At 35.4% G+C, this 25,658-nt stretch overlaps 2 protein-coding genes across 4 annotated transcripts in view; one reads left to right on the forward strand and one right to left on the reverse strand.

Moving 5' to 3' along the window:
* Window positions 1-626: 626 nt before the first annotated feature.
* Window positions 627-25,658, reverse strand: part of SLAIN2 (SLAIN motif family member 2) — a 66,261-nt gene continuing 41,229 nt past the window's right edge. For 2 of the 3 annotated variants that reach the window (XM_033105508.1, XM_033105506.1), the window contains 4 exons: window positions 25,093-25,230; window positions 16,527-16,604; window positions 4,571-4,889; window positions 627-3,269 (listed from right to left, as the gene is read on the reverse strand). In XM_033105508.1, coding sequence (XP_032961399.1) covers window positions 3,203-3,269; window positions 4,571-4,889; window positions 16,527-16,604; window positions 25,093-25,230 — 602 coding nt within the window. In that variant the 3' untranslated portion in view covers window positions 627-3,202. The remainder of the gene's footprint in view (window positions 3,270-4,570; window positions 4,890-16,526; window positions 16,605-25,092; window positions 25,231-25,658) is intronic. The other variant, XM_033105507.1, reaches the window with a different exon arrangement.
* The window catches only part of TEC (tec protein tyrosine kinase), a 205,326-nt gene continuing 203,294 nt past the window's right edge, over window positions 23,627-25,658 (forward strand). The window contains exon 1 of the mRNA XM_033105501.1: window positions 23,627-24,325. Coding sequence (XP_032961392.1) covers window positions 24,254-24,325 — 72 coding nt within the window. The 5' untranslated portion in view covers window positions 23,627-24,253. The remainder of the gene's footprint in view (window positions 24,326-25,658) is intronic.

The raw sequence follows: 25,658 nt of genomic DNA on the forward strand, positions 1-25,658 counted from the left end.
ATCAAAAGATCAAGTAACTAGGACAGAGAGAATATAACACGATACATTCCAACCTCATGAAGATCAAATCTGAAAGGGCAATATGATTTGGTTTGTGTGTTTAAAAAAATCAACTGAGAAATTTATTAAAACCAATTGTAGACAACTGGCGGCGGGGGTGGGGTGGGGGGTAGAATCTCACCATATCCAAATTAATAAAACACTTGAAAAAACATATAAATTTAATAATAAACATTATGGTCAGGCTGTTTATTAAGGAGGCAACCACACGTACAAGTTCGGCTGTCGAAATGTTTGTAAATCAAACTTCATGTGATCTAAAAGGACCATGCGTAATGTCAAAAATTGATGCCTGTACATTCAATAAAAAGTTAATTTAAACATACATAGTCTAGATCATTCTAGTTATACAAACATCTGGGGACACATATGTATCTAATTTCCCTTCAAAAAAACTTTTATAAAAGTGATGTATTGAGATAATTTTAAAAAGTATCTGACAATTATGAATGGTCCCCAGTTTTACAAAATGTGATTTCCAGGGTATGAAAACTGAAAAAAGTCAACTCTTTAGAGAGTGTTTTATATTACAAACAAGTTTTGTAGAAAAATGATCCAGCAAATGCTTGAGTTAAGAATATTTATATTTTTTCCAATTTTTTACACTTTTATTAACACACAAAAAAATAACACTCAAACACTGAGAAAATTAAATAACTTTGGAAGCAGAGCTCATCTCTTTCTGCTTACATATAAGTGACAATTCTGGGCTGTTGGCACAAAAAAATAATCAACATTCATAAAACCCCTACTACTATATATCAAACATAAGTTAAAATCATAGGCACTAGATTATCAAATCCACATTTCTCCTGTAAGCCTAACCACAGTGAATCCTCAGATTTTCCCAAACAGAAAAATTGGCAACACACAAAGGCTTTCTAGTAAAAAGGCAATTTTTCTCTTTAGGAAACTAAAAGCCAATAGTCTGTGGTAGTAAACAGGTAAAATAATACTTTACCCAACTCAGATCCAAATACATTTTTAACAAGTGATGAAATATTTTAATAAAAAAAATAGACATTTTTTTCTGATGCAGCCATTTAAAAACAAAGTTAAATAACCTGAATACTCCTTTTGAAACTGATAATCTAACTTAAAAATGTAATGGGTGTTTCATAATAGAGTTAAATTTCCTCTTAATTATTAGATTGCAGCATATATATATATATATGTATATATACACACACACATATATATATACATACACATACACATATAGTTTTTGCAGTGTTGTACTGAAAACTGAGACCTATTTTGTTTTGTGTATATGTGGTTTTAAAAAGCGAAAGTGGCTAGTTATTTCTTTTGCTTAGATTTTTACATGGTATCCCCCCACACCCAAAGCAGATGCTTTATCTTCTTCTGAAAAGCAACATTTTTTTGCTCATCATGTGGAATTCTGGCGCCATCCTTTCCTGATCTACCCCCATCACCCTCAAATTCAAGGATAAAATTTCTTCCTTGCATTATACACCTAAATCCAGTAGCACTGACAGTTTAAATCTCCAGCTGCTTGTGCTGGCTGAATGACTCCCTACCTGTCAAGCTAATAGACTACCACGGTGTCAGTTACGGCAGGGGTCTTGGTTTTATCATTCCCTCGACATGTCAACCTCAATGCTACCCAAATATCAGGCTTCCCATTTCTCTCTCAATTTCTTTTGCCAACTTACAGAATGTCTTGGACTAACGGGAAATGAACTTATGTTCAAATCTCTAAAGTCCTTTACGTGACCTGACTGCCAATATGTTAGAGCTGTTCAAATTAAAAATTTAAAAACAGACATCTCACCATGAAAAACGAGAAGCCTGATGCAGAAAGACACTGCAGTCTGGTAATAGTCTAATAAAACCGAAACAAGTGATTCCCAGGGTATACATAAGGGCCATTAGAGAGCAAGTATTTAAATGTTAGTCACATTTAGTAGGTTCCATTTATTACCAAAAATGCAAAAAACGATGTAAGGCAGAATCTAAGTCAAAAGGGACAGTATTTTCAAAGGATGTTTATACAGTTACTCAGTTTAAAGTGGACCAACTTAGGCAGGATTCAGCAGGCTGTTTTCCTACCACATAAGAGACCGTTGTGTCATTTAACAGTAAAAATATAACTGTCATTGCCAGGGATTTTGAAAGTTAAGTGCATAGATTTCCCCTGCCTCACTGTATGGTTTTGTTCCAGGTAATAAGCACTGAGGTGGTGGTATTTATATCAAGAATAAAGACACATATTACTTGCTCTTTCCCATCATAGCGACCTGCCAATAAAAACAAGATCTCTTGGTTCTGTAACAGATAACAGCAAGTGGAGAAGTTGGCTTCAATAGCAAAGGCTATCTTTCCTGAGCCAGGAGCTATAAAGTTAGAAAGATTGTACAACTGACATTGAGCCCTTTTGGCAATCAAAACAAACACAGAAGTCCGATGTGTCGATGCAATGTGACGGATGCACGCGGTAACGCTACCTGGTGGTGGTGACGTGGGAGCTCCATCCAAAACTTACGATTAAACAAAATGACAATTTTTCTAATGAGTCTGCAAAAATAATTTATAGAATTGTTCCAAATTTAGGTATCAAGTTTTAAATCTCTAGCCCAGATTTCTTCCCACCCCATCCACCTCCATCTCAGTCTAGTTTCTTAGAGTACCTGTGAAACACTAGTGAAACGTTTTAGATAATTAGAATATTAATTCTCATGAAAACAAGTATTTATTGATACCATTTAAACAGTAAATTACGTTGAATATGAAGTTTTGGATAGCTTCAATTCACCATTTTCTTGTGCACAAAGGTACTCTCTCATTTACAAATGGGCATTTTCTCTTTGGCATCCATTAGTTTGTTTGCCCAGATATTGGCGTCTGTCAAATATTAAAAAATCAACTTAGTTTGTATTAAACAAAACTAAAAGTGATTCCATGGAGAGTGATTGTATGATTACCAAACACATCTGATGTTAAATGTCATTAAAGTGCTGCTTGATCATCTCTGTCAGTTTGTGCTAATTAAGACAGAGAGGGCTGGGATTTTATAAATCCCAAGAGTCTTATCTGAACAGTCTGCATATAAAAGTTGTCTTTTAGCCTGGTGAAGGGGTATCCATGACGCTGTGGACCTCTGCTTTCTTGTCTTTGCTGGTCAGTAACAGCCATCTTTCCAACTGTCATCTTTCATGCTACCATAGGTTTTAGGAGCTGGCAAGGATCTGAAATAAAGCAATTTTATAGAGTGATTTGCAAGACTTTAATGAAACATTACCATACTATCTCCCACATACATTAACTACTTTGCAGGCAGCATCACAATCCAATGAAGGTGATTCCAGGGAATATTGAGATCAAAGCTCTAAACAGTTATTGGCACAACCATCCCACACTCGGTATTTCCACAATTCTCAAGTTTTACTGGGCATCAGACTTCACTAACTTCTTTTTGTTAAAATAGCTACTAAAGAAAAGATTGTCTCATCTCCTCAAACTGCGTGGATTACCTCTTGCTTTCATTCGAGGGGAAGAGTACTGACTGTGGTAGTCGAGGCTTACTATCACCGTCACGAGACAGGCAGAAGGCAGTAGTGCTTAAAAGGACTTGGAAATCAGACATATTTGGAACTGAAAGTTTTATTAGTTGTGTCGTCTTAGAATTACTTAGCCTCACCAAATTTCAATATTCTTCTATGAAAAGTAGGAGTACTGACAGTACTTACATGTTTAATGTTCTTGTAAAAATTAATAAGGTACAGATAAGTTACTTAGGACAGTGCATAGCAAAAAGCTGTTGTACGCTAGTACTGAATGCAGAAATGTAACATGTTTATCTTAGAATAAAAAGCAATTCAGTCTAAATGCTTGTCGGATGAAAGCATTTTTTTAATGCAAATAAAATTTAATTTTATTTGACACCTAAATTTACTGATGGTGGTAATCACATTCCTGAAAGGTAGATAAAGATTACAGGTGCATGGTTCCCAACCTGGCTGGGCTCAGAATCACCTTCAGATTAAACAAACAAAAAACAGCATACCCACAGACTTTGGGCTTCTTTGGGGGAAGAACTTAGGCCTCTATATAAATTCCACAGGAGATTCGGACTTGTAGCAAGGTTTGCAAAACCACACTCCTGGATTATAGTCAGACTTGGCAGCTAGAAATTTTATCTTCAATCTCGCTCTAGACTTTAATACTGAATATGTTGAATATTATTAAATATTATTATATTCAAAATGAGCAAATATCACAACCAAATTGAGTGGCTCTAATAGATTTTTCTAGGAGTTCTCTGAGATGCTTAATCATGTTAGGCATCTGGGCAAATATAATCAAATCCAAAGTAGTATAATATCCTAATGTCACAAGTGAGGTTTTCTTTTAAAACAATAAAGAAAGGTTTTATTCAAACTATACTCAGAGTCTAGTGATGACACTATGCTCACTACCAATGCAAAGATGGGGGCACTTCCAGGCTTCCCTACGCTCAGCATGTGGACACGGGGCATCTGCCGCTTACCTGCGGACAGGCTGTGCAAGTTTGCTGCGAGGCACTGGTATCCCCCCAGCAGAAGGGGCGCTGGGTCTGGGCAAGCCACTTCTCATCACGGCTGTCCCTGCAGGTCTGGTTAGAGTGGCGCTGTTGATATTGCTGGGAGGATTTGCTGGGACCGTGTTCTGAACCAGGGGAGGCCCAGGTGACGAGGTGGTTTGTGTGAGTTGTGTTGTTTCCTGGCTACCAGGAGAACCAGAGCCATGGTTACTAAATGCTTTCACTGGCTGCCGGAGAGCCAAAGGAGACGGTGCTGCAGGGGAGCGGAATTTGCCTGGAGAAGGTACTGCAGAATGGCAAAGGAAAATGAGTCTTTTCAGTAGAAACCAAGTATAAGTTGAAACCACTGCTTTATATGACACTTGATAACTAGACACAGTATACCTGTGTTCACGAAAGCCCACTCTATAGAAATGCAAGGAATGAGGACTATTTCTGGACTAATTAAAAAAAAACCCAAAAAACTGGTGCACCCTACGTAACCCCGTCCTTACTCAGAGGCCAGTAATCATCCTTGACAACAGCACAGTAACTGGGCCAGCTACGAACCTACAATACCAGCAGGGAAAAGGCACTGCGTCGTCTGCTCCACAAAGCACTAACCTGGGCCACATTCTAGAGGTGGAAAAAGAGGTAGGCCACCAGACGGTTGGCTAGACTTTGAAGCACTTTCCCCTCAAAGAAACATTCTTGTAAACATGGATCAGGTATCTGGTGGGTGGCTATTCCTCCAAGTCCTATACCACCTATAATGTAACTTAAAATTTAGAAACTAAAAGTTATTTTTAAAAATCCAAAAAGACCTGACTGCTTCTATTGTTGTGCTTCAGCAAGTAGGGAAGTTATTAATCTAGGGACACATCTAGAGGTACATGAAGTCACATGATAAAGATAGTTCATTTCTCTGAAATGTCAATTCTACTAAGCAGTAAGTCGAAACACTTTCATATTAAAATACTAATACGTGAAAGAATAAAATGTAGAATTTGCACTAATTTTTCAGCCAAAGTAAGTTCAAATAAATTTTATTGTGGTGGTCCCTTAGCATTATTAGTTCAGATCTCTTGGAGGACAGACAGGAGTCTCCTTCCCTATTTACTCTATTCGGATAAATGACCTCTGGAAGGGCATCCGTTTTAGTTTCTTTAAATGCCCATGGATGGCTACACACAATGTAAACAAAAAATATTATCTTAACATGCTTTACCTAACAAAGAACTCTGGGGGTGGGGTTCAGAGAGAATGAGGGAAGGGGAAGAAATGGATCAGAAAGAGGACACCCTATTCTCTCTCAGCCTCTATTACTTTGGGGAGAGTATGAGTGAAGAAAAAGCTTGGGCCAGGGCTTGGTCCTAAGACAGTAAAATGGAACATTCTACACTTCATCCTTCTCACTTTTACTAATCCGTCTAAAGGATATAAATAACAGTAAAGTCTGTGGGTAGGAGAGAAAAGAATGGATGGGTCTGGTCATTTTTCATCTGGTATCAGGGAGTAAGAAGAGAGGTTAAACCTTAGCTTCAAAACTCCAAAATAGGGGAAAATCCATCTCCTACTTTCCATTAAGTTACCTTCCACTTTTGTACATCGCCTCTTCCCTTCCCAGCGGATCTTCCCTGCCTCTGTCTGATCAGAGTCCCAAATGGCAGCGCCTCTGAACTTAAGATATATTAGGCCTCAGTACTTGATGTGGTCAAATTATTTCTGTCTGGCTCCAAAAACTGAAGAGCCAAGCAAGATTCTCAAACTTGACTGTGTGTCTGAATCCCAAGGAGCTTTTTTTTTTTTAAAGTATGTAAGCCCTGGCACCACCCCCAGAAAATCTAATCGAGAATAGAACTCATTACTAATAAGTTCCTACTTCAAAAACCCAAAAAAGTAGAGCAGAATAATATCAAAGCAAACAGAAAGAAATAATAAAGAACAGAAATTAATAAAATTGAATATAGAAAAATAGAGAAAATAATCAATGAAACAAAGCTGGTTCTTTCAAAAGGACAATAAAATGAACTAGCTTGATGAAGGAAAAAAGAGAGAAAACACAAATTACCAATATCAGTAATGAAATGGGATATCACTACAGACTCTGAAGACATCAAAAGGATCATAAGGATTACACTCCTACAGACATTAATTTGACAATTTAGATAAAATCGACCAATTTCTCAAAACACACAAACTACCACAAGTCATCTGATATGCAATAGGTAAGTTCAGCGGCCACATAAAGGAAATTGATTTCTGTAATTTAAAAAACCTCCATAAAAGAAATATACAGGCCTAGATGGTTTCACTGAGAAATTCTAACAAATGTTTAAAGAAGAATTAACACCAATTCTACATACTCTCTACCAGAAAATACAATAGGCAGGAGCACATGTCAATTCATTTTATGAAGCTACTATTATCCTGATATCAAAACCAGAAAAAGACAGTTTCAAAAAAGAAAACTATAGACCAATATCCCTCATTAATAAAGATGCAGAACTCCTTAACAAAATATTAGCAAATAGAAGTGACATGTAAAAAAATATGTAGAACATGATCAAATGAACAGGATGTAGAGTTGGTTCAATATTCGAAAATCAATTAATGTAATCCACCACAAAACAGGCTAAGGAAGAAAAATCACATGATCATATCTATTGATGCAAGAAAGCATCAGACAAAATCAATACATATTCATGATGAAATTCTTAGGAAAATAGGAATAAGGGGAACGTCAACTTGATTAAGAGCATCTACAAAAAAATCTACAGGGAATATCATACTTAATGATAAAAGACTGAATGATTCCCCTTTAAGATTGGAACAAGGCAATGATATACGTTCTCACCACTGTTATTCTACATAGTATTGAAGTTCTAGACAGTGCAATAAACAAGAAAAGGAAATAAAAGGCATATAGATTAGGAAGAAACTGTCTCCATGATTGTTTATGTAGAAAATCCCAAAGGACCTACAAAAATCAACTGGAAATATTCAGTTCAATAAAATCAAAGGATGGAAGATTAACATACAAAAATTGACTGTATTTCTATATACCAGCAATAAATATATGAAAATCAAAATTAAAAAGTACTAATCATTTGCATTCCCCCCCCAAAAAGAGAAAAAAAATTTTAGATGTAAATTAATTAAAACAAAGCTCAGCAAATACCATAGGTTAATTGTGAAATGAACTGAGTAGTATGTGTAAATTGTTGGTAAATGTAAAATATTACATAAATTATAAGGCATATCATATCCATGCCTTATCTAAGGAATATGGCACCTTTTTGCCTGTTGCCGCTGAGTTCTCTGGAAAGATACTCAACAGTGCCTCTCAGAACAGTCTCCTAAGCTGTCCTTATAAATTAACTAAAAGGTAGGGATTAAGTAAATTAGGCTCTATTGACCAAATTATGACAGGTTATAGTTTCTCTTTACTCATTTTTGGATATTGAGAATTACACTTTAATCAAGGCATAAAATGAAGGAGTGTTATCTGCTCAGAGCAAGAATTAGAACTCTATTTATAAAACTGACATATGACTAAGAATGCTAACCTTGGTGTCTAAGTTAAGTCATCTCTAAAACGCAACGGTGGGTGATATGAGGACTTATATTTTTAAAATATTCATTTTTGTCTTTTAATAAAAGCATTTAATAAAGATCCTAAGTTTGTTTTCTCATTAAGTGTTAGATAGTTCAGCAGATACTTAAAAAAATGCTAAAATGGAGAAACTGAATAAATTATAAACTGTTTTTTAGCCTGATATTCACTGAATCTATAATGTTTTATAAGTATATCCTACATGTACCTAGCAATATAAAAATTAGAAACTCCAAGTGGTTTCCTTCACAGTGATGTCTCCACCCAACTATAAATTACATTAATTGTATAATTTTTAAAAATATGTAAATATCCCATATACAGTTTGCAATAAAAATGCACATGTCAAACATGGGCCACCGTGACTAATGGGGAGGATAACATTTATTAAAATGCACATGCCATTCAATTATTGAACAAATAAAGAATAAGGACAAAAATACTTCCTTGTCAACTCTCCCTTACTGTATCAAGTTACATCATCCCACTTACTCAATGGTCTACGTACCGTCCCTGATACTAATAGGCGACTGACATAATAGGGACTTAAAAATAAATTCTGATTATGAAAGACCACAGAGATGAAGTAAATATGATTCTCTCATTACAAAGTTAAGAAATCCTTGTTAAAAGTTACCAGCGACTATTTACTCCAAACTTTTTTCTCTGCGGAGAAGGAAAATTACCACAACCACAGAGATCAATTGAGCAAATAACCAGGAAAGTCAGAACTTGAACCCAGGTGTCCCAATTCCCAGATTAGTATTCTTTACTGGGAACCAAAAGAGAAACACATCTTGGGGTAGAAATTAAATTGTTATTTTTACCATTTTATTTTTCAACTAGACTCAAAGTTTATTTGTAAGGCTACTATCCCCCAGTCAGGTTTCATTAGATAGAACATCAAGGCATGTTAAATTTGTAATGGCTGACAAGCAATCATAAAAAAATAAGGCATAGAAGCCTTTGATTTCTTCTTCCATTAGTGTACATAACTCACCATCACTTTTGTAAGCATACAGTTATCAAAGAAAATTTATTAAACATAAGAGACATGAAGAAACCCCTGGAAATGGGCTTTACTAGCTTTTCTTACATACATACATACAAAAGACTGATAGATATGAATAAGCTGCCAGAAAATATTTGCACCATTATTCACAATAAGCAAAAAGTAGAAACAACTCAAATGTCCACCAACTGATGAATAGATAAATAAAATTTGGTATATCTATATGATGGAATATTATTTGGCAATAAAAAGGAACAAAGTACTAATAGATGCTACAATATGATAAGCTTTGGTAACATTATGCTAAGTGAAAGAAGCCAATCACAAAGATCATACATCGTATGACTCCACTTACATGAAATGTCCAGCAGAGGCAAATCCATAGAGACAGAAAGATGCGTGGTGCGGGGCTGGACGGAGTAGGGAATGGGGAGTTACTGCTAATGGGGACAGTGTTTCTTACGGAGGTGATGAAAATCCCTAAAATCAGACGGTGGTTAATAGCTGCTCAACTCTGTAAATATACTAAAAAACACTGACTTGTACACTTTCAAAGACTGAATTTAAAAGCAGGGGAGGGACTAAAGGCAAGAAATCTCAGAAAATAAGCAGCAGTAGTTTTAAACAGTTTTCCAAAATAACAGAAGAGGGAGCTCTAGGGTCATAAAATTAGAAAATTTTAAATCAAGCTTTTTTTCTGAACTGTTTATAAAAACCAATTTCACAGAAAAAGGAGCACAAAAAAGGACTGAGGCCAAATCTCACAAAGTTTTTATAAGAGAAAAAGAGAGAGAATCAGAATAACACTGTTGGAGAGGTCATCAAGAAGATGTTCCCATCAATTGACCTACACGCTAGACCCAGGCAATCGGAGGCCCCTCACTCCCTCCTCTGTCCTCAGAATGCGCATTCTGCTTGCCTTTCGTGCTCTCAGCAGCTGCTCCTAGGATGCAGCCTTGAGACAGAAACGTGGTGTTGAGACTACATGACTGAACCCAGTTAAGGCCTCCTGAATACATGGCCTCCTGAATACATGGAGACTACATGACCCCTCAGTTATGGCCTCTATATAAACTTGTAAGATTCTGGTAGGCAGGTGTAGAGATCTACTTGTCTTACATTCCACCAGAGACCAGCCTCGTAAGTCCCTGCCACCTACCAGTCAGGTGTGGTTTGCCTCTTTCTTTGATCTCTCCCTGTCTTCTGTCTTCCACATAAGGGGGCCAGTTTCAGATTACATATGGGAAGCTCAGGAGGAGGTTGCAAACCAACACACTTCTACTAATGGTGGGACCTCGCCATAAATCATAGCCACTGTGCACACACATTAAAAAGGTGAAAGTTATAATCTAATATTTCAAATTCTAAAAACCTTTAAGAAAAACACAAGATAGGAAAGAACATTATAAATTAGGATGGGAAACACAAAAAAATGAGGTGAAGGAACACAGAAAAAAATCAGAAAAGAAATCATTTCAAAATAAAGTCTAAGGTAGGAGGAACACAAGAGTCACCACACATAATAGATCACGCTCTAAGAGAAACAATGAAAAGAAACTTTTGTAGAACAAGAATAAAATACGAAAGATGAAAAGGATTAAAGAGAAGGCAACAGATATAGAAGACAGGAAAAGAACACCCAAAATATATACAATAAGAATGCCCATAAAAAAGAAAACAAAGCAAGAGAACAACACTAAGCGATTAATTGAAAAGAACTGGTCTGCAATTGAAGCACACTTCCAACTCCATATTGAAAGAACACGTCACATATCTGGGGAAATCAACTCAGGATGACCAACACCAAGACATACGTTCTCATAAATTATTGAACTTTAAAAGGAAAAGAAAACATCTTTTGGACATCCAGATAAAAAGACCAAATGACTGTAACAGAAACAATTCTTTATTCCCGACAAAAATGGAGTAAAATATTTAAGATACTCAGGGAAAGAAAATGTGAGCCAATGATTTCATATCTAGCTAATGACTTTCAAATATAAAAACAACAGGCAAGCTGTCATCAACATGCAAAAACTGAGGAAATGGATACTGCTCCCATTACTTTTTCTTGGGGAATCTACTAGAGAATGAGCTTTAACCAAGAAAAATGACTAGTGAGACATTAACATACAGACTGATGGTAAGCATCAAATACATATATTTAAATGCAGAGCTAAGACTAAAGGAGGCATATAAATGAAAGTATGTAATAGTTATTTGACAATGTAAAGACAGTATAACTGTAAAAAAAGGGAGCAAGTATATGCAAAAAATTTTATAAACTGTTTTCAGTAATCATATTATATGTTATTATGCTAATGCCACCCCTAGAAGATTTTGTGTATCATATGGGACAATACAAATTATTAAATGATAGTCTATGTGTTGCTGAGAGATAGGATTCCCAGAGCAGGATAAAAAGATAAAGATATAAGCTTAAAAAGGTTAAGTAATTACCCTGAAGCCCTGAATTTGAATAGGAAGTATCAGCATGAACTCACTAAGACATTTAATCTTAAAAAATACAGAGACACAAATAAATCTACACATATATTCTAGCTCTAGTAACTGAAAAGACCTAGAAACAATGACCAGCCCATTTTTAGCAATGAGCATAGCTAAAACATCAAATTTCAATTCTGAAATACCATTTGCTACCAAAAGACACCAGGACTTTTTGAGGAAATGACTAAATCCAAGTCTAGGGCAAAAAATGTATAAGATGAGTTTATCTTGTCATACCAGTTAGCAAGAAGTTATCCAAGACTACGAGGGTTGTGTCAAAAAGACTTGAAAGCCAACTGGAAGCTTCCCCCCAAGTTCGGAAAATACCCAGAATGGATTGAAACATATAAAAAATGTTTTAAATCTAAGTTCATAAGGACATAAGAAAAATATTGGCCACCTTTGGAGGACGATAGGTTGCCAATTTTTTTATTTTGTAAACTGGTAAATAAAAGGAAAAAACGCATTTATTTCTGAATTTTCTAATGGAACTGTGCCACTGGGTTTCCGAAGAGTAAGGAAAAGTTTCTCTTCACACAGGTATTTTGACAAGAAATAGAATGCTAGAATTGGAAGGACCCAATTTTGCAATGCAGTCAGTAGTCCCCTCCCTTATCTGTGGTTTTGTTTCTTGAGGTTTCAGTTACCTGTGGTCCTAAAATATTAAATGGAAAATTCCAAAAAGACCCCCATTTCCTAAGCTTTAACTTGCAGGCCGTTCTGGGTGATGTGAGGAAATCTTGTATTGTCCCGCTCTGTCCCACCCAAGACATGAGTCACCCCTCTGTCCAGTGTCCCTGCCGTACACACTGCCCGCCCAGTAGTGACTTAGTAGTCATCTCAGTAATCAGATCGCGTATCCGAGGGAGACCTCATTCACATAGCTTTTATTACAGTATAGTTTTAATTGTTTTATTATGAGTTACTATTGTTAATCTCTTACTGTGCCTAACTTGTAAGTTAAATTTTATCCAAGGTATGTATGTGTAGGAAAAAATAGTGTTTATATAGGGTTTGTTCTATCTGCGGTTTCAGGCATTCATTGTGGGTCTTGGAACTTGTCCCCCACAGGTAAGGGAAGACTGTTGGACCAAATAAAGTAAGGATACAGGTATTAAGCATCAATGACTGCTAACATCACAATACAGAGGCCACCCTACCTTATGCATCTTTGCCTGAAGAAGCACCAGCACCTATAAAGTAGTTTTGCCAAAAATAACAAAACTGAATCTAATTAAGCATCTAGATCCAACCACCAGTTTATAGGAAATACGGAGGAACCTGCTAAATGACATCATAGGAAAGACATTAGGTTGGTGCAAAAGTAATTGTGGTTTTTGCAATTTTTTAACCTTTTACACCGCAATTACTTTTGCACCAACCTAGTATCAACAAAACCCAGCTTGTGAGAACATCTATAGGACAAATGATCTGGCGGTTTCTTCAAACAATAAGGGGAAATAAAGAGTTAAGACATTTATTTAATCTTAACTATAAATTAAGAGAAACTTAAAAAGATACATATTAAAGAAACAAAATTATAGTTTTATTGCTTGGATGATAAAACTCATCCTGAGAAGGAAGTGACTGCTATAAGAATTCAGAAGAATGACGACTACCTTTGGGAGGGGGTTAGGAGTGGACTGTTTGGAAGCAGACGGGTGGACAGTGTCTGAGGTACACGTTCTGGTCTCTTGATAATGATGGTGGTTACAAGGCACTTGCCTTGGAAGAATTCATTAAGCTCTCTCCGTAAAATGGTTTTCTGATTTCGTATTATATGTTAAAATAAAATAAAAAGGACTTATGAGTTAGAAATTCTTTTAAATTTATTCATCCTTAAGCTCTTATTAGATAAATGCACCAGAGTCTATGAAAGAATAAGTAAAAAAGTTCTATAATCTCAAGATACGGAGAGGAATACTTTAATAAGGTTAATATATAAGTTGAGAAAAAAATCAGAGAGGATATGAAGAGCTACAATTTTACTATTGTAAAAAAAATGTTTCCTCTAATGGCAGCAGCATTTTGCCGTATCTATAAACTTGGGGGCTAGGGAGGAATGAAATTACAATGACGTTAATTGGACTTAGGTGATCTTTAAAGACCTTATAGCTGTAACTTTTAATATTGTAAAATGCAGTTAGTATTTAATCAGGAAAGTCCAGGCACAAATTTCAGAGGAAATTTTGATCTAGGACTTTCTCTGTAAAGAAAATTGATAAAGGTAGTCAAGATTTAAGAGGAAAAAAGGATCTTGGAAAATCATAAAAACCTTATCAAGCCTAAATGTAAATAAAATCTCAATTATCATTCTACAAATAGCACGAAATAGTCTAAGAGGAATTTGTGTGTTTGGAGGGAGCCCCAAGAATAGCCCCCATGCTTTCTCCCATTCTTCCAATTTTACGTAACAAAGTCATGGGAAGGGGAGCAACTCCTATCATTTTAACTGGATCTAAAAAACGTATATGGCACAGGCTGGCTTGGACTACAACACTAACAGAAAAGAAAAGGTAAAGAGGGGCTAGAATAGAAAAAAATGAAAGGAAAGGATATGAGTATATCTTATTTATAATACACATTCAATAATACTTGTTAGTTGATAGAAAAGGGAACACAAGATATTTAAATTTTGGATCCAGGGTAATGACAAAATTCCTATGTTCTCCGTTTTCAGATAATCTAATATCAAACAGGTTTTAAACTCATGTTAAAGCTTCATATAAATACTATTTATATCACCTTGAATATATCAAAATGTTGTGAATTAAAGCAGTATTAGATATTTATCATCACTAACTCCTCCTTTGTTGCTGTTTTCCTTCTAAATAAAAGTATGTATCTATATTTAAATTGGTCCTAATCTCTGCATTCACTTTTTCTAACTAGTCTTCATTTTCTCCTCCTGACTTGGTGAGGTCTCTACCCTATTCACTTCCGCTTCACCGAGTTCCCAACAACTGTGAATGAACAGTATCTCTTTGTCAAAGCAGTTTAAGCAGACACTTTCTATGAAGCCCTAAAAGCACAATGGATTCTTTTCCTCAAAGAGAAGGATAGGCTGAAGAAATACAAAAATTCCTTGCAAGAAGAAAATACAAAAAGGAATGTATCTAGCCTTTCATGAGTTAGTGACATGATTGTGTTCATTTGACAAACGTCCATGGTGTGTCTCTGTGCCAGGCAACAGTTCTTACTTCCCTTCCCATCTCCTAACTCCAGTTACTACTAAATGCAACTAAAATCAAAGTGACTGTTATTTCCAGTTGTTAAGGGAACCATCTTCTTCCTCCTCCTATAATCCTGTGAGCCCTTCAAGTAAGTACATCAGCTTTCTAGAAAATGTTCTAGACTCATTCTCAGAACGGGACGATTTATGTGACAATTTACTATCTAGTCCATATTTCCCTACTGGACATGGTTAATGTGCCAAAGGTACCTGTGAACATGTGGCATCTGAATCCTGTCTGCCTGACATCCCTACAAGAGCAGAGAATCCCCCAGTCCAAGGCAGACCCCTCCCTCTCTCTCCCAGTCTAGCAATGAGGGGAAATGAGAAAATCCATTTTGGCTGTGGATCCAAGAGGTATTCTCCAAGTCAGCTTTACCAGTAATTAAGCTAAGATTTTAAATCTTACGGTACACCTGTGTCCATTTTTTCAACTGGTTCAGAATTTACAGTGTAAAATGATAATCCCCAAGCCACAATACAAACCAGAAAATATGACTCTGGATTAAATTAAATGAGATTGAACAAAATGAAACAAAACAGAACCGCAACACCAAACACACACACATACAAACTTTTCTTTCTTTACTAAGTCGACTAGACAGTTATAGTATCAGGAATTATGAGACTGGGTCTCTTTAATTTTTATAATTTCTTTAAATTATACTTAACCCATCAAATAATTGCTCAAACATTTGCATCAATGAACTCGCTAAAATATCTATTTCAGTACTTTTGTAACCATATTAATAAAATCTTTTTTTCAACAAAGCAAATCTCAAGCCTCCTCTTTCCAAAAACGTCCTTTAGTGCTTTATCCTCCTTATATATCTTTGCTATTTACTGAGTTCTGAAGCTATCAGGAAGCTGCATGTCCTGGATAGGAGAAGTATTTTCCCTTATTGCCTATGTTTGTTCTGTCCTATTTCCTCTGAGGGTTCTATTCATTCTTATTACTGCTGGTCCAGCCAATCCCACGGTATTTCCCCCAATTCTACTTCTTTTTAGCTACTCATTCATCCAATCTTTGGAACCAACATATTAGCTTTCATGTCCAACCTTCATATAATTCTCCAACTTTGTTTTTACAAAAGCTACCACTCCATAAATATTCCAAACATTATTAGGTAACCACAATGACTTGCGATGTAACATCAATCGACTTCTAATGTGAAAGCATTCCCATTTCATCCTACAGAAGTAAAGCCGAAAATCAGTCAGAAAAAAAAAAAACATTACATACAGAATGTCTGGCATTTGGTTCATTTTGAAGCATTTATTAGTTCATCTAACATTAAGTTAAACAATGACCTTCAGTTTTAGGTTGGTAAGAAAAATGATAAATTCCCTATATATCATTTATTCCTTTCGGAATAGCATCCCAATACATACCTCTGTAGAAAATGAGTTTCTTCTGGATTTATCCAAGTAACAGAGAATGAATCAACATTATTTTATTTTTTAAAGAAAGACCTACAGACATCACTGACTCAGTATGCCAAAAGGCATAAGATTTAACTATCTGACCATTTGCTGAAACTTAGAAACTTAAAACTTAGTAAGAGGCTGTAGTTACCTCTCTTTGTAGATGAAGTTTGAAGCAACTGTTTGGTTTTGAGGGAAGTACGAGGCAAATTTTTCAGCCTTTGCGAAGCTGTTGAAAAATAAGGAACTGTAATATTTGCCTGGAAGGACAAGATAAAGGCTATAGCTTCTGTAAACTTGAATATTTTAACACAAACTTGAAAATTTATCAAGGAACAGAAACCATAAGCCGAAAATATGTTAGAATCCTAGAAACAAAGGAATTTTAAAGTGATGCTTAGTGCATTAAGTTGGAAAGGAAAGGGAATGAAAAATCTTAGTACAAAGTGCATACTTTCAGAAATAGTTTCTTATAGATGAGAGAAATCTACATTATGTAAACTGATCAAAATACAAAGAGAAAACAAGCCACCAGCAAACATGCTACAGGATGCAAAGAATATAAAGCTAATTAAGTAAAAGTGATGAACACAAGCACACAGTATAGAATAAAATAAATGTAGTACTTGTTCAACGCAAAAAAGCAGACTTTGGCAAAGCAGTAATTGTTAGATGAATCTCCCTAACATGAAACAGTAATCCCCATACTCAAAAAGAAGAAGAAAACTCAGAACCAGGCAGGTCCTCAAGTGAGTCACAATCTAGTGCCTTTCATACGTTCAACGTCATTCTTGTTGTAGAATACAACTCATCTGTACTTCAGATTTTGGGTAGCAACACGTCTGGGCTGTGTACATATGCAAATGTGGTAGGTAGGGATGCGTGTGTGGGTTGCAGGGTTTGGAGGTGTCAGAGCATCTCCTTTTTAAAGGGATCAGTCAGGAGTTCTAAGCTTTCTCCAAAATTCCTAATCTAGTCACTGCAATGAAATTCTCAAAACTGCCCAGTAGGCAGCAGCCAGAGCCATCCACAGTTAAAGCTCACTGTGGTTGCCGTGAGCTCATGAGTCCTTCCTTCACCTACCAGTGCAGCCACCTATTTAAGTGGCTCTAAAATTTCACTCTAATAATTTGAAAGTCAAACTTCATATACCTCTAAGATACATACGCCGCTCCCCCCACCCTACCCCCAAAAAGAGATCCCACAACCATAAATCTGGCCAGAATGTAAACAATCATCAGGTCGATAAAGGGATACTTGATATAACATCAAAGAGAATTAAGAATTTCATTTTCACTCTATTGCTTAATCCCATCACCACTCTGATAGTAAACATTTTTAAAAAGTAACAAATGTATTTGATTTTAAATTTTACAGCACTCCACATATTACTATAGCTAAATAATGTTTTATGCCAACTTAACCACTGCCCGGCCGACTAACAAGAAATTCTCGAAACCTTAAAAAAAAAAAATTCAATTTTATAATGCATTACTTCATGTCTATCCCACAGAAATACAAGACGCTATCATCCTTGAATATTCTTCATTTACTTATTAATACATGCTTTCAACCATTCATATTTTCATTCATTCACTCATCCATTCAATCCTGCTCTCTTTCATTCTTTCAAATAGTTGGTTACTTACTTTATTCCTGGTAGTATTTTAGGTACAATGGATTCAGTAACTAAATAGAGACAGAGTTGGTACTTTCACAGAGCTAACATTCTAGGAAAGGGGAAACAGACAATAAACAAAGTAAAATATATGGCCTGCCAGATGATAGCTGCTACAGAGAAAATTAAGTAGGAAAGGGGGACAGGAAGTAGGAGATTTAAGTTGCAATTATAAACAGGGTGATCAGGAAAGATTTCCCTAAGGTGACATTTGTGCAAGATCTAAAGGAAGAGAGAAAGTGAGCCATATAGATATCTGGGGAAAGCACTGGAGACAGAAGGAAAAGCAATGGTAAAGGACCTGAGCCAGGAGTGTGCCTACTATGTTGGCAGAATGGGAATTGGGCCGCGGTGATTGCAGTGGAGTAAATGAGGACAAAGGAGACCAACTATACGTACTCTGGCAATCGACCACATCTATTAACCATTACATTGTTCAAATGAGGCCTTAATATTAAGTATCATTTTTAATCAACGGTTTTGGAAAGGTCCTATTTAAAATTAATAGCTATGATGACTCCAACAAATCTTATTCTCTCTCAAGTTTCGTGGCTGATGTCACAATGGCATCTATACACAACTGAAAACTGTTTATAGTAATGCAAAGAATCAAACTGCAGACAGCATCAGGCAGTATACTCTAAATTTGCCTGATACAGACAAAATGAAATGAATAATTTTCATAGGAAACCACAGTCACGTTATCTAAATAAGAATAAAAAACTCAAGTTTTATCTGAATTATCAGTCTTAATTTGATCAGTTTTCTAAACACAAAATCATTTTTTAAGTGACAAAGTATAGCAGTTAAACTGAAAGTCTTCACATCTTTCCAAAATTCAATATGTTAGCTGTTTTAAAATATTTATGGTTTCCCTAGTTTCTCTTTTAATATTCATGTAATTCCAAATTAGCAAACCCCACTGTGCGAAGCAAAGATGGTACAGTGAAAATATTCTCTCACGCTACCATTATGTAGGCTAATGTCTTCCTCTACGAACCAAATCCAAAAACCTCTGTGTTTCTGTTCAACATATACTATCGTTTTCCAAGACATTCTAGCTCAAAGTTTTCTTACTCTAAAGTCCATTTACTCACCCGTGTAGTTCTAGAGACCTATCCATCCCTTCCTTCATAGGCCATTGTCTCCTAAATACATAACTCAGACCTTCATCACCCTATTTTTGGACTAGAACTGTATCTTTTTGGGTCTTCTACATCTAATCCACTCATTTCATTCAAGTACATCAAGAGAGAGGTTGTGCAAGTGCTGCCCTAGCTCCTTCCCCCCACCTCCAAATGCGGGCAATAAGTGGGTATATTGTCTGTAGGGAAATTCAGAAACAAAGATAAAACCAGAGTGTTCTGTTTTTGTTTTGTTTTTTTAATCATCATGTCCCAGCAATAATAATCAATGTCAGTGATAAAATGCACCTCCCTAAAGAAAACAGTTTGTAGGCCTAAATTATAAACAATTGCTGCAGGTACTGTTGAGTTTTAATAACAGAAACGTAAGCTTTAAATGAGCACATTTTAATATGCATCCTTGAATAAACAATGCATTTCATGTGAAAGGTAATTAGGAGCAATCCCAGTTAGAGTCTCCTGACACACGTTTCTTTCATGAGTTAAGTTCGTAGCAATGTGAAACCACTCCAGCAGAGTACGTGCCTCCAACCCCTGTGGTACAAGGCACATTCCTATATTTAAACAGATTAGAAATAAACTGATGGTACAGTGATTATAAAATCAATGAAAACAGAATGTGAATTACTTCAGTGCTGTCATTGTATGTAACTTGGAGTACGTATTTAAAATGTTTCAACTGTGAAGACATTTAAAAATCATTAGACTTGATCCCCAAAGGAATGAAGACATAGCAATTTCTGGAATTTACTGTAAATTGGGATTTTAAGAATCTGCCAAACTTATACTTATGTTGAAGATTTTCCCTATTTCTATAGTAATGGCTTCGTGAAAACAAAACAAAACCAAAACCTTTCAGAATTAAAAATTGAAGACTGTTCTTCAACCAATATGAGTGAAGATAAGCTGATAAATCTGGCCATAGTGTGTACTGAGCCTGCATATGCAAAGAAGATCAATGCTGAAAAAATTGTTGACAAATTTTGGAAGCTAAAGCTATAATAGTCATTATGGTGATAGACCGATATGTAAAAATATTTTTTTCCCTTAAAAATTGACTAATGCAATCTAAAAGTATTATCCCATTATCTTTTTTTGGGGTACTGTATGTTGGTTTTATTATTTATTTTTTATTGATACAGTTATAAAATAGAAAGTTCAATTAAAGAATATTTTCATGGTTTTCCTTTTTTCCTAGCCATTACCGTATCTCATCACCGCCCCCCGCCCTACTGCCTTTGTTCAGGTCATTTCTTGCCAGACTATGCAGCCGTCTAAGTGGTTTCTAGTCTCTCCTCAACTTTAATCCATTCTCTCCATCGCTACCACATTGAATTTTCTACATACCCTTGACTAAAAGCCTACTGTGGTTCCTTCCCCGTGCTCATAGGATGAAATCCAAACTTCTTAATATGAAATTTAGAAACTCCCGCAATCTGTCCCCTGCCTACATCTCTCGTCCTTCATCGCTGCACCCATTAACCACCTTCACCCTACACTTTGTATAGTCATACAAACTATAACCAGGGTGCCATTCTTAAGAATTCATTATTGATCTTACTGTTGGGAAAACTGTATCTCCTTTTTTCATGTGGCAACTCATAAGCTCCTCCCGAGCTGGCTGAAATATCTTTCAATATCTTTCCTGAAAAAGTTCTTCACATTGTGGACTTTAAATGCCTCTCTGTTCCCACAAAGGTTCCTGCCCGTTAGTCACTGCTACTGAAGGGCTCTGCTATCTCATTCACATTTATATGCTGAGTGCTTGGAACAAAACATACACCCAAAATAAATACCTGTTGAATAATTAAGAAACACGAGTGACTGGCAACTGGATAAAATTCAGAGATCTAAATGAAGCATTAAAGATCCTCCACAGTTGAATTCTAATCCAGTGACTCTTAAACTTGAAAATGCCCCAGAATCAGCTGAGAGATACTTCTAAAATATAGAGATTCTGGTCCCCGTCCCAGATGTAGTGAATCAAAAATTCCAGAAGCAAGGTCCAGAAAAACTACATTTATAAAATCTCTTCATGATTAAGTAACTGACCTAACATCACTGCACTAGTTGTTTAAACAGAAGTTTTACAAATATTTTGTGCATTCTTTTATTAACCCATGACACAGATTTATCAGGACTTATTTCAAGTTATGTTTTATAACTATATACAATTCAAGTATAACCTTTTAGTGTTTTGGTTCCAAGTGAAATCTGGATGAGAATTTCCTCCCCTTGGGCCTCAGTGCAGTCTGGCTCTGTGTAAAGCCAACAACTGCCCGTGGACATTCCCTCTTCGGTGAGAAGTCCAGAGAAGAATACTGATCCTATACACCTTTTTTCTGGGAGTATACTCTGTATCATACGTGTGGACAAAAAAGCGGCCGCATACTAAACCTGATAAGCTCAGGGGAGGCCTGCACGAGGGCCTAACAGCAGGTTATGGCAGGTAGTCAGTCATATCCTAGGCCTGCAGCTTCTTTGACAAAAGTCATTCTTAACCTTAAGTGAGCCTGTCTGCATCTTCTTCAATCTAAGATAACATACCCTTGGAATGTCAGAGTAATCACTTCCCACCCACAGCCCTCAGGGTGCACCCACCACAGCACAGCACAGACCACAGAACCGCTCATTGTTACCTTGTTCCCAGAATACCATCTCTACCTTCTGTAAATGTTAATTGTTAACTATCCTGTACCCACCAATGGAAAAGAAGTGTGTGTTTCTCCGTTTTACTTTCTATCCAGTCCCAGAGATTTCCCTGCTTTGCTTTCTCAAATCATGCTCCCATGGAGTCATCTAAGAACATTTTCCAAGATGCCTACACATTTGCAGTTTGCTCAGCATGATGTAATCCAAATAATGACTGGGAGGAAATCAAGAGACTCAGGGAGGAGGGAGTAATGTGGCTTGGTTTTGCCACTTTTCTAGTTTTATGATGTTGTGCATATAATTTATATGGATCTCTGCTCTCTCTCCATAAAAATAAGAAATGGGTTGTTGTGAGGTTCAAATAAGATAATACACGTGAAAGTAAACATTTTAAAATACTAACCAAAGTTTTTTAAACCAGCGGATTATCTTGGGTTTTTCTCCCTTCTTTTTCATTATTTCTGAATAAATAATTCCTGTATCCTTTTTGAAAACTAAACTTTCTACTAAACCTATGCTCTAGTTGTCTTAGAAAGCAAGGCACTAGTCTTTCGCAAAACTATGTCCCTGACAAACATTCCTTCCTTTAACTGGAGAAACTGAGAAAATGATATGTCTCTATGACCTCTGCAATGCTCTGGTTTTCTTAAACTTTTTAAGTTACTCACATTTCCCAAATATAAAAGTAAAAAATTGGAAATACTATAAAACTGAAAATATATTAGAACTTTCATAATACTCATATTTGAATGCCAGCATCCACAATAATGCAGCCACAGCAAATAAGCATATAAAAACAGTGATTGGCATAGTTATAAGGCAAAAGAAATGGTCCCTTAGGTGGAAATAACAGCAACCTTGCAAAGTGAGGTTCATGCAGACCAGCAAGTAAGAACCAAAGCTTTACCACTTAAGAGTTGGAAAAATAAATACTTAAAAGAAAACAAAACGCAACATCTATTATACTAACCGGTTTATACAAAAAAATGAAAGCTACTAATTCATGTATAAAGTGTGTAAAACTTGCTATTTGTACATAATTATATATCAAAACTAAAAGGCTATTATGAAAACAGTATATAATACACGCACTAATTAAAAGAACACACATATACACTTTTATGTATCAAAAATATATGTGAAATTTTAAGATATATAGGTAACATTATATTTTGCTTCATAATGTATTAACTTTAAACAACAAGCTTTATTTTTATAAAATAAACTGTAAATTTTAAATTTGCTAATATTCTGGATTTACTACTTTACAAATAATTTTTGTGAATAGTGGGATTCTACACTAAAATATTTGTGACATTTCAATTATAAATAAGCTTCACCATAGCTACAAATATAAAAATAAACAAGTATACGCAATTTTAAATAAAGTATGGTACCCTACTTTCTCTTCTGCCTTTACATTATTCAAATATTGAAATAAACCATTATGAAACTGTATACTTATTTTCCACTTAAAAGTAAATTAGTGATTACTATCTCATTATGTGTCGTTATATGTGTTCCTTAATTATCAACTTCTGGGGGGAAGAAAGGAAAAATAATTCACCTACAGAAAACAATTGTAGGGAATCAGCAGGTGATTATACCATTTAAGCGTCATATGAGTATCACAATGACACTCTTAATTACACAGTTCACAAGACCTAGAATACTAAGTTTAAATTTTAATTTGTACAAAACATGTTTTTGCATATATCCAGCTGAATAAACAAGGTACACAAATCTCTATGTAACAGTTTTCCACAGTGCCTTACATTTTAGAGTTTATCTTAGAAAAAAACAGAAATAATATTTCTGGATAATGTTTCTGTCTTAGATCTAAACCAGGATGTGACACCTCTCTGGGTGGACTTGGGCTGTTGAGTAGGATCAACATGGGTTTGAATCCTAACTTGCCACTTATAAACTCTATGAGCACAGATAAGTTAATTTAACCATTAAAAGCATCAATCTACTAATTTATAAAATGTGTTGATAACTGTACCTACTTCATAGAATTATTCTGAGGATTAAAGAGGATTGTGCATGTACAATACAGTACAAGAGTTTCTGTAATATAAATATCATATGCAATTGGTAAATAAGGAAATTTATCAATAATATCACAAAAGTCATTTTGGTTCAATTGTGCTTTTTCCTGGCCTGTTGATTTTTGAGCTGCCAACTACGTGACAGCAGCTTAACACAAAGTACACAAAGTCAGCTAAACACAACAGAACCAAGGAAGAGTGCAAGGGAGTTAAAAAAGAATCGAATGCTTCCAAAGTTGTATTACTCAATAAACAAGTTATAAATGAACAATCAATAACCTCATGTTTGTACCTTCTTCCTCACAGCTTTGGGAAATGAAGGAACACATCACAGCTGCCACTTTAACCACTGATGGTAACGTGCTACAAAGGAACTGAGTGCGCCAGACTGGCGACGGGACTGATGAGAGGTGTGGGACACAAGGTATGAGCCATTTCTAAGGGCATAGAAATAACTGTGATAGTTTGCTTAAAACGGGTTTGACTACATGCTTATGTATATATATATCCTAGTTAATAAGCAATACTTTTTGGAAAGTGTTTCACTCGTTTGTGATCAGCCGGCCCAGTAAAGCATACAGTGCCCACCTTACTGCCACGTCACTTCTCGGCTCCGTTTGACCACTCTTTCTTAGAAGTTCTTTCTGCATGATTCTCTCTGATCTTTGTTTATGTTGCATACGTCTCCGTAATTCAACAGTCTCAACCCTTCTTTTCCATCAAGTTACCCTCAACTTTTAAAAAAAATGAAGTTCTATATTTGCTGGAGTATTTATTTATGAAGAATTTAACGTGCCTTTAATTGTACTAGTATTTTCATAGGATTATTATTGTTTTTATTAATGCTCTAGTAAAAAAGCTAGTTGGGTTTTAAGTGGTCTGTCCCAGGAATCCTGTCATTTTTAAAGTACAGTATTGCAGAAGTGAGGTTTTTAAGGAATATATATTTACATACTAAATAGCTAGACTTTGCATATTTTAAAATTCTGGAGACTAGAATTTCATACAAACAAAAGCACTGATACAATTGGTTATCTTACAAGGACAACTTTTAAATTTTAACATAGCTATGATTATAGAAACTAATAATTGCTACATCTTACTATATAGTTTAATAGAGCTATTCAGCACCAAATTAATATCTTTAATTTTCATTTTCCTTTAAACAACTGATACATGAAAGATACTTACTGGCTGAAGCCTGAGGTTGCATGCGAGGTATTCCTCCATTTGGCACTTGAAAATTTGAGTCACTTCTGCTGCTTTTCACTGAGTCAACTTGTGTATTAGATGTTCGGGACAAATTTGGAAGACTGCGTCTTAGTTTTTCTATGACAAAATAATTTTAATTAAAAAAAAAAATAAAACAATTTTTTCCAGAGAAAGAATTAAAATAGTAATTAGCATTCAAAAATCAAATTCTTTATCTAAGCATTCTACATGCTTTAGAAGGGCTAAAAGGAAGTACACATCTTATAAAAATAAAAAATTCAACCCAGATTCAATAAATAAGTAGAGTAAGAGAACCTTTAAAAAGAGCCATAAATTATTTATTCAATTTAAAATCTATATCCAGATTACCTCATGAGTAGAACAAAGCAAAACTGACATAATCAAGTAAAATTAAATTCACTTTCTCTATTTTTGTATGGATTCACTATTAATAAAATAGTAAACTAAATTCTTGATGTATTTATCTGAAATACAAAACCTTGGTAAAAACTGTTACTTTCATAGTGAAATATGAAGGGCAATTT

Source organism: Rhinolophus ferrumequinum, chromosome 5 (genome assembly GCF_004115265.2).
Source record: "Rhinolophus ferrumequinum isolate MPI-CBG mRhiFer1 chromosome 5, mRhiFer1_v1.p, whole genome shotgun sequence".
In the NCBI taxonomy this organism is placed as follows: Eukaryota; Metazoa; Chordata; class Mammalia; order Chiroptera; family Rhinolophidae; genus Rhinolophus; species Rhinolophus ferrumequinum.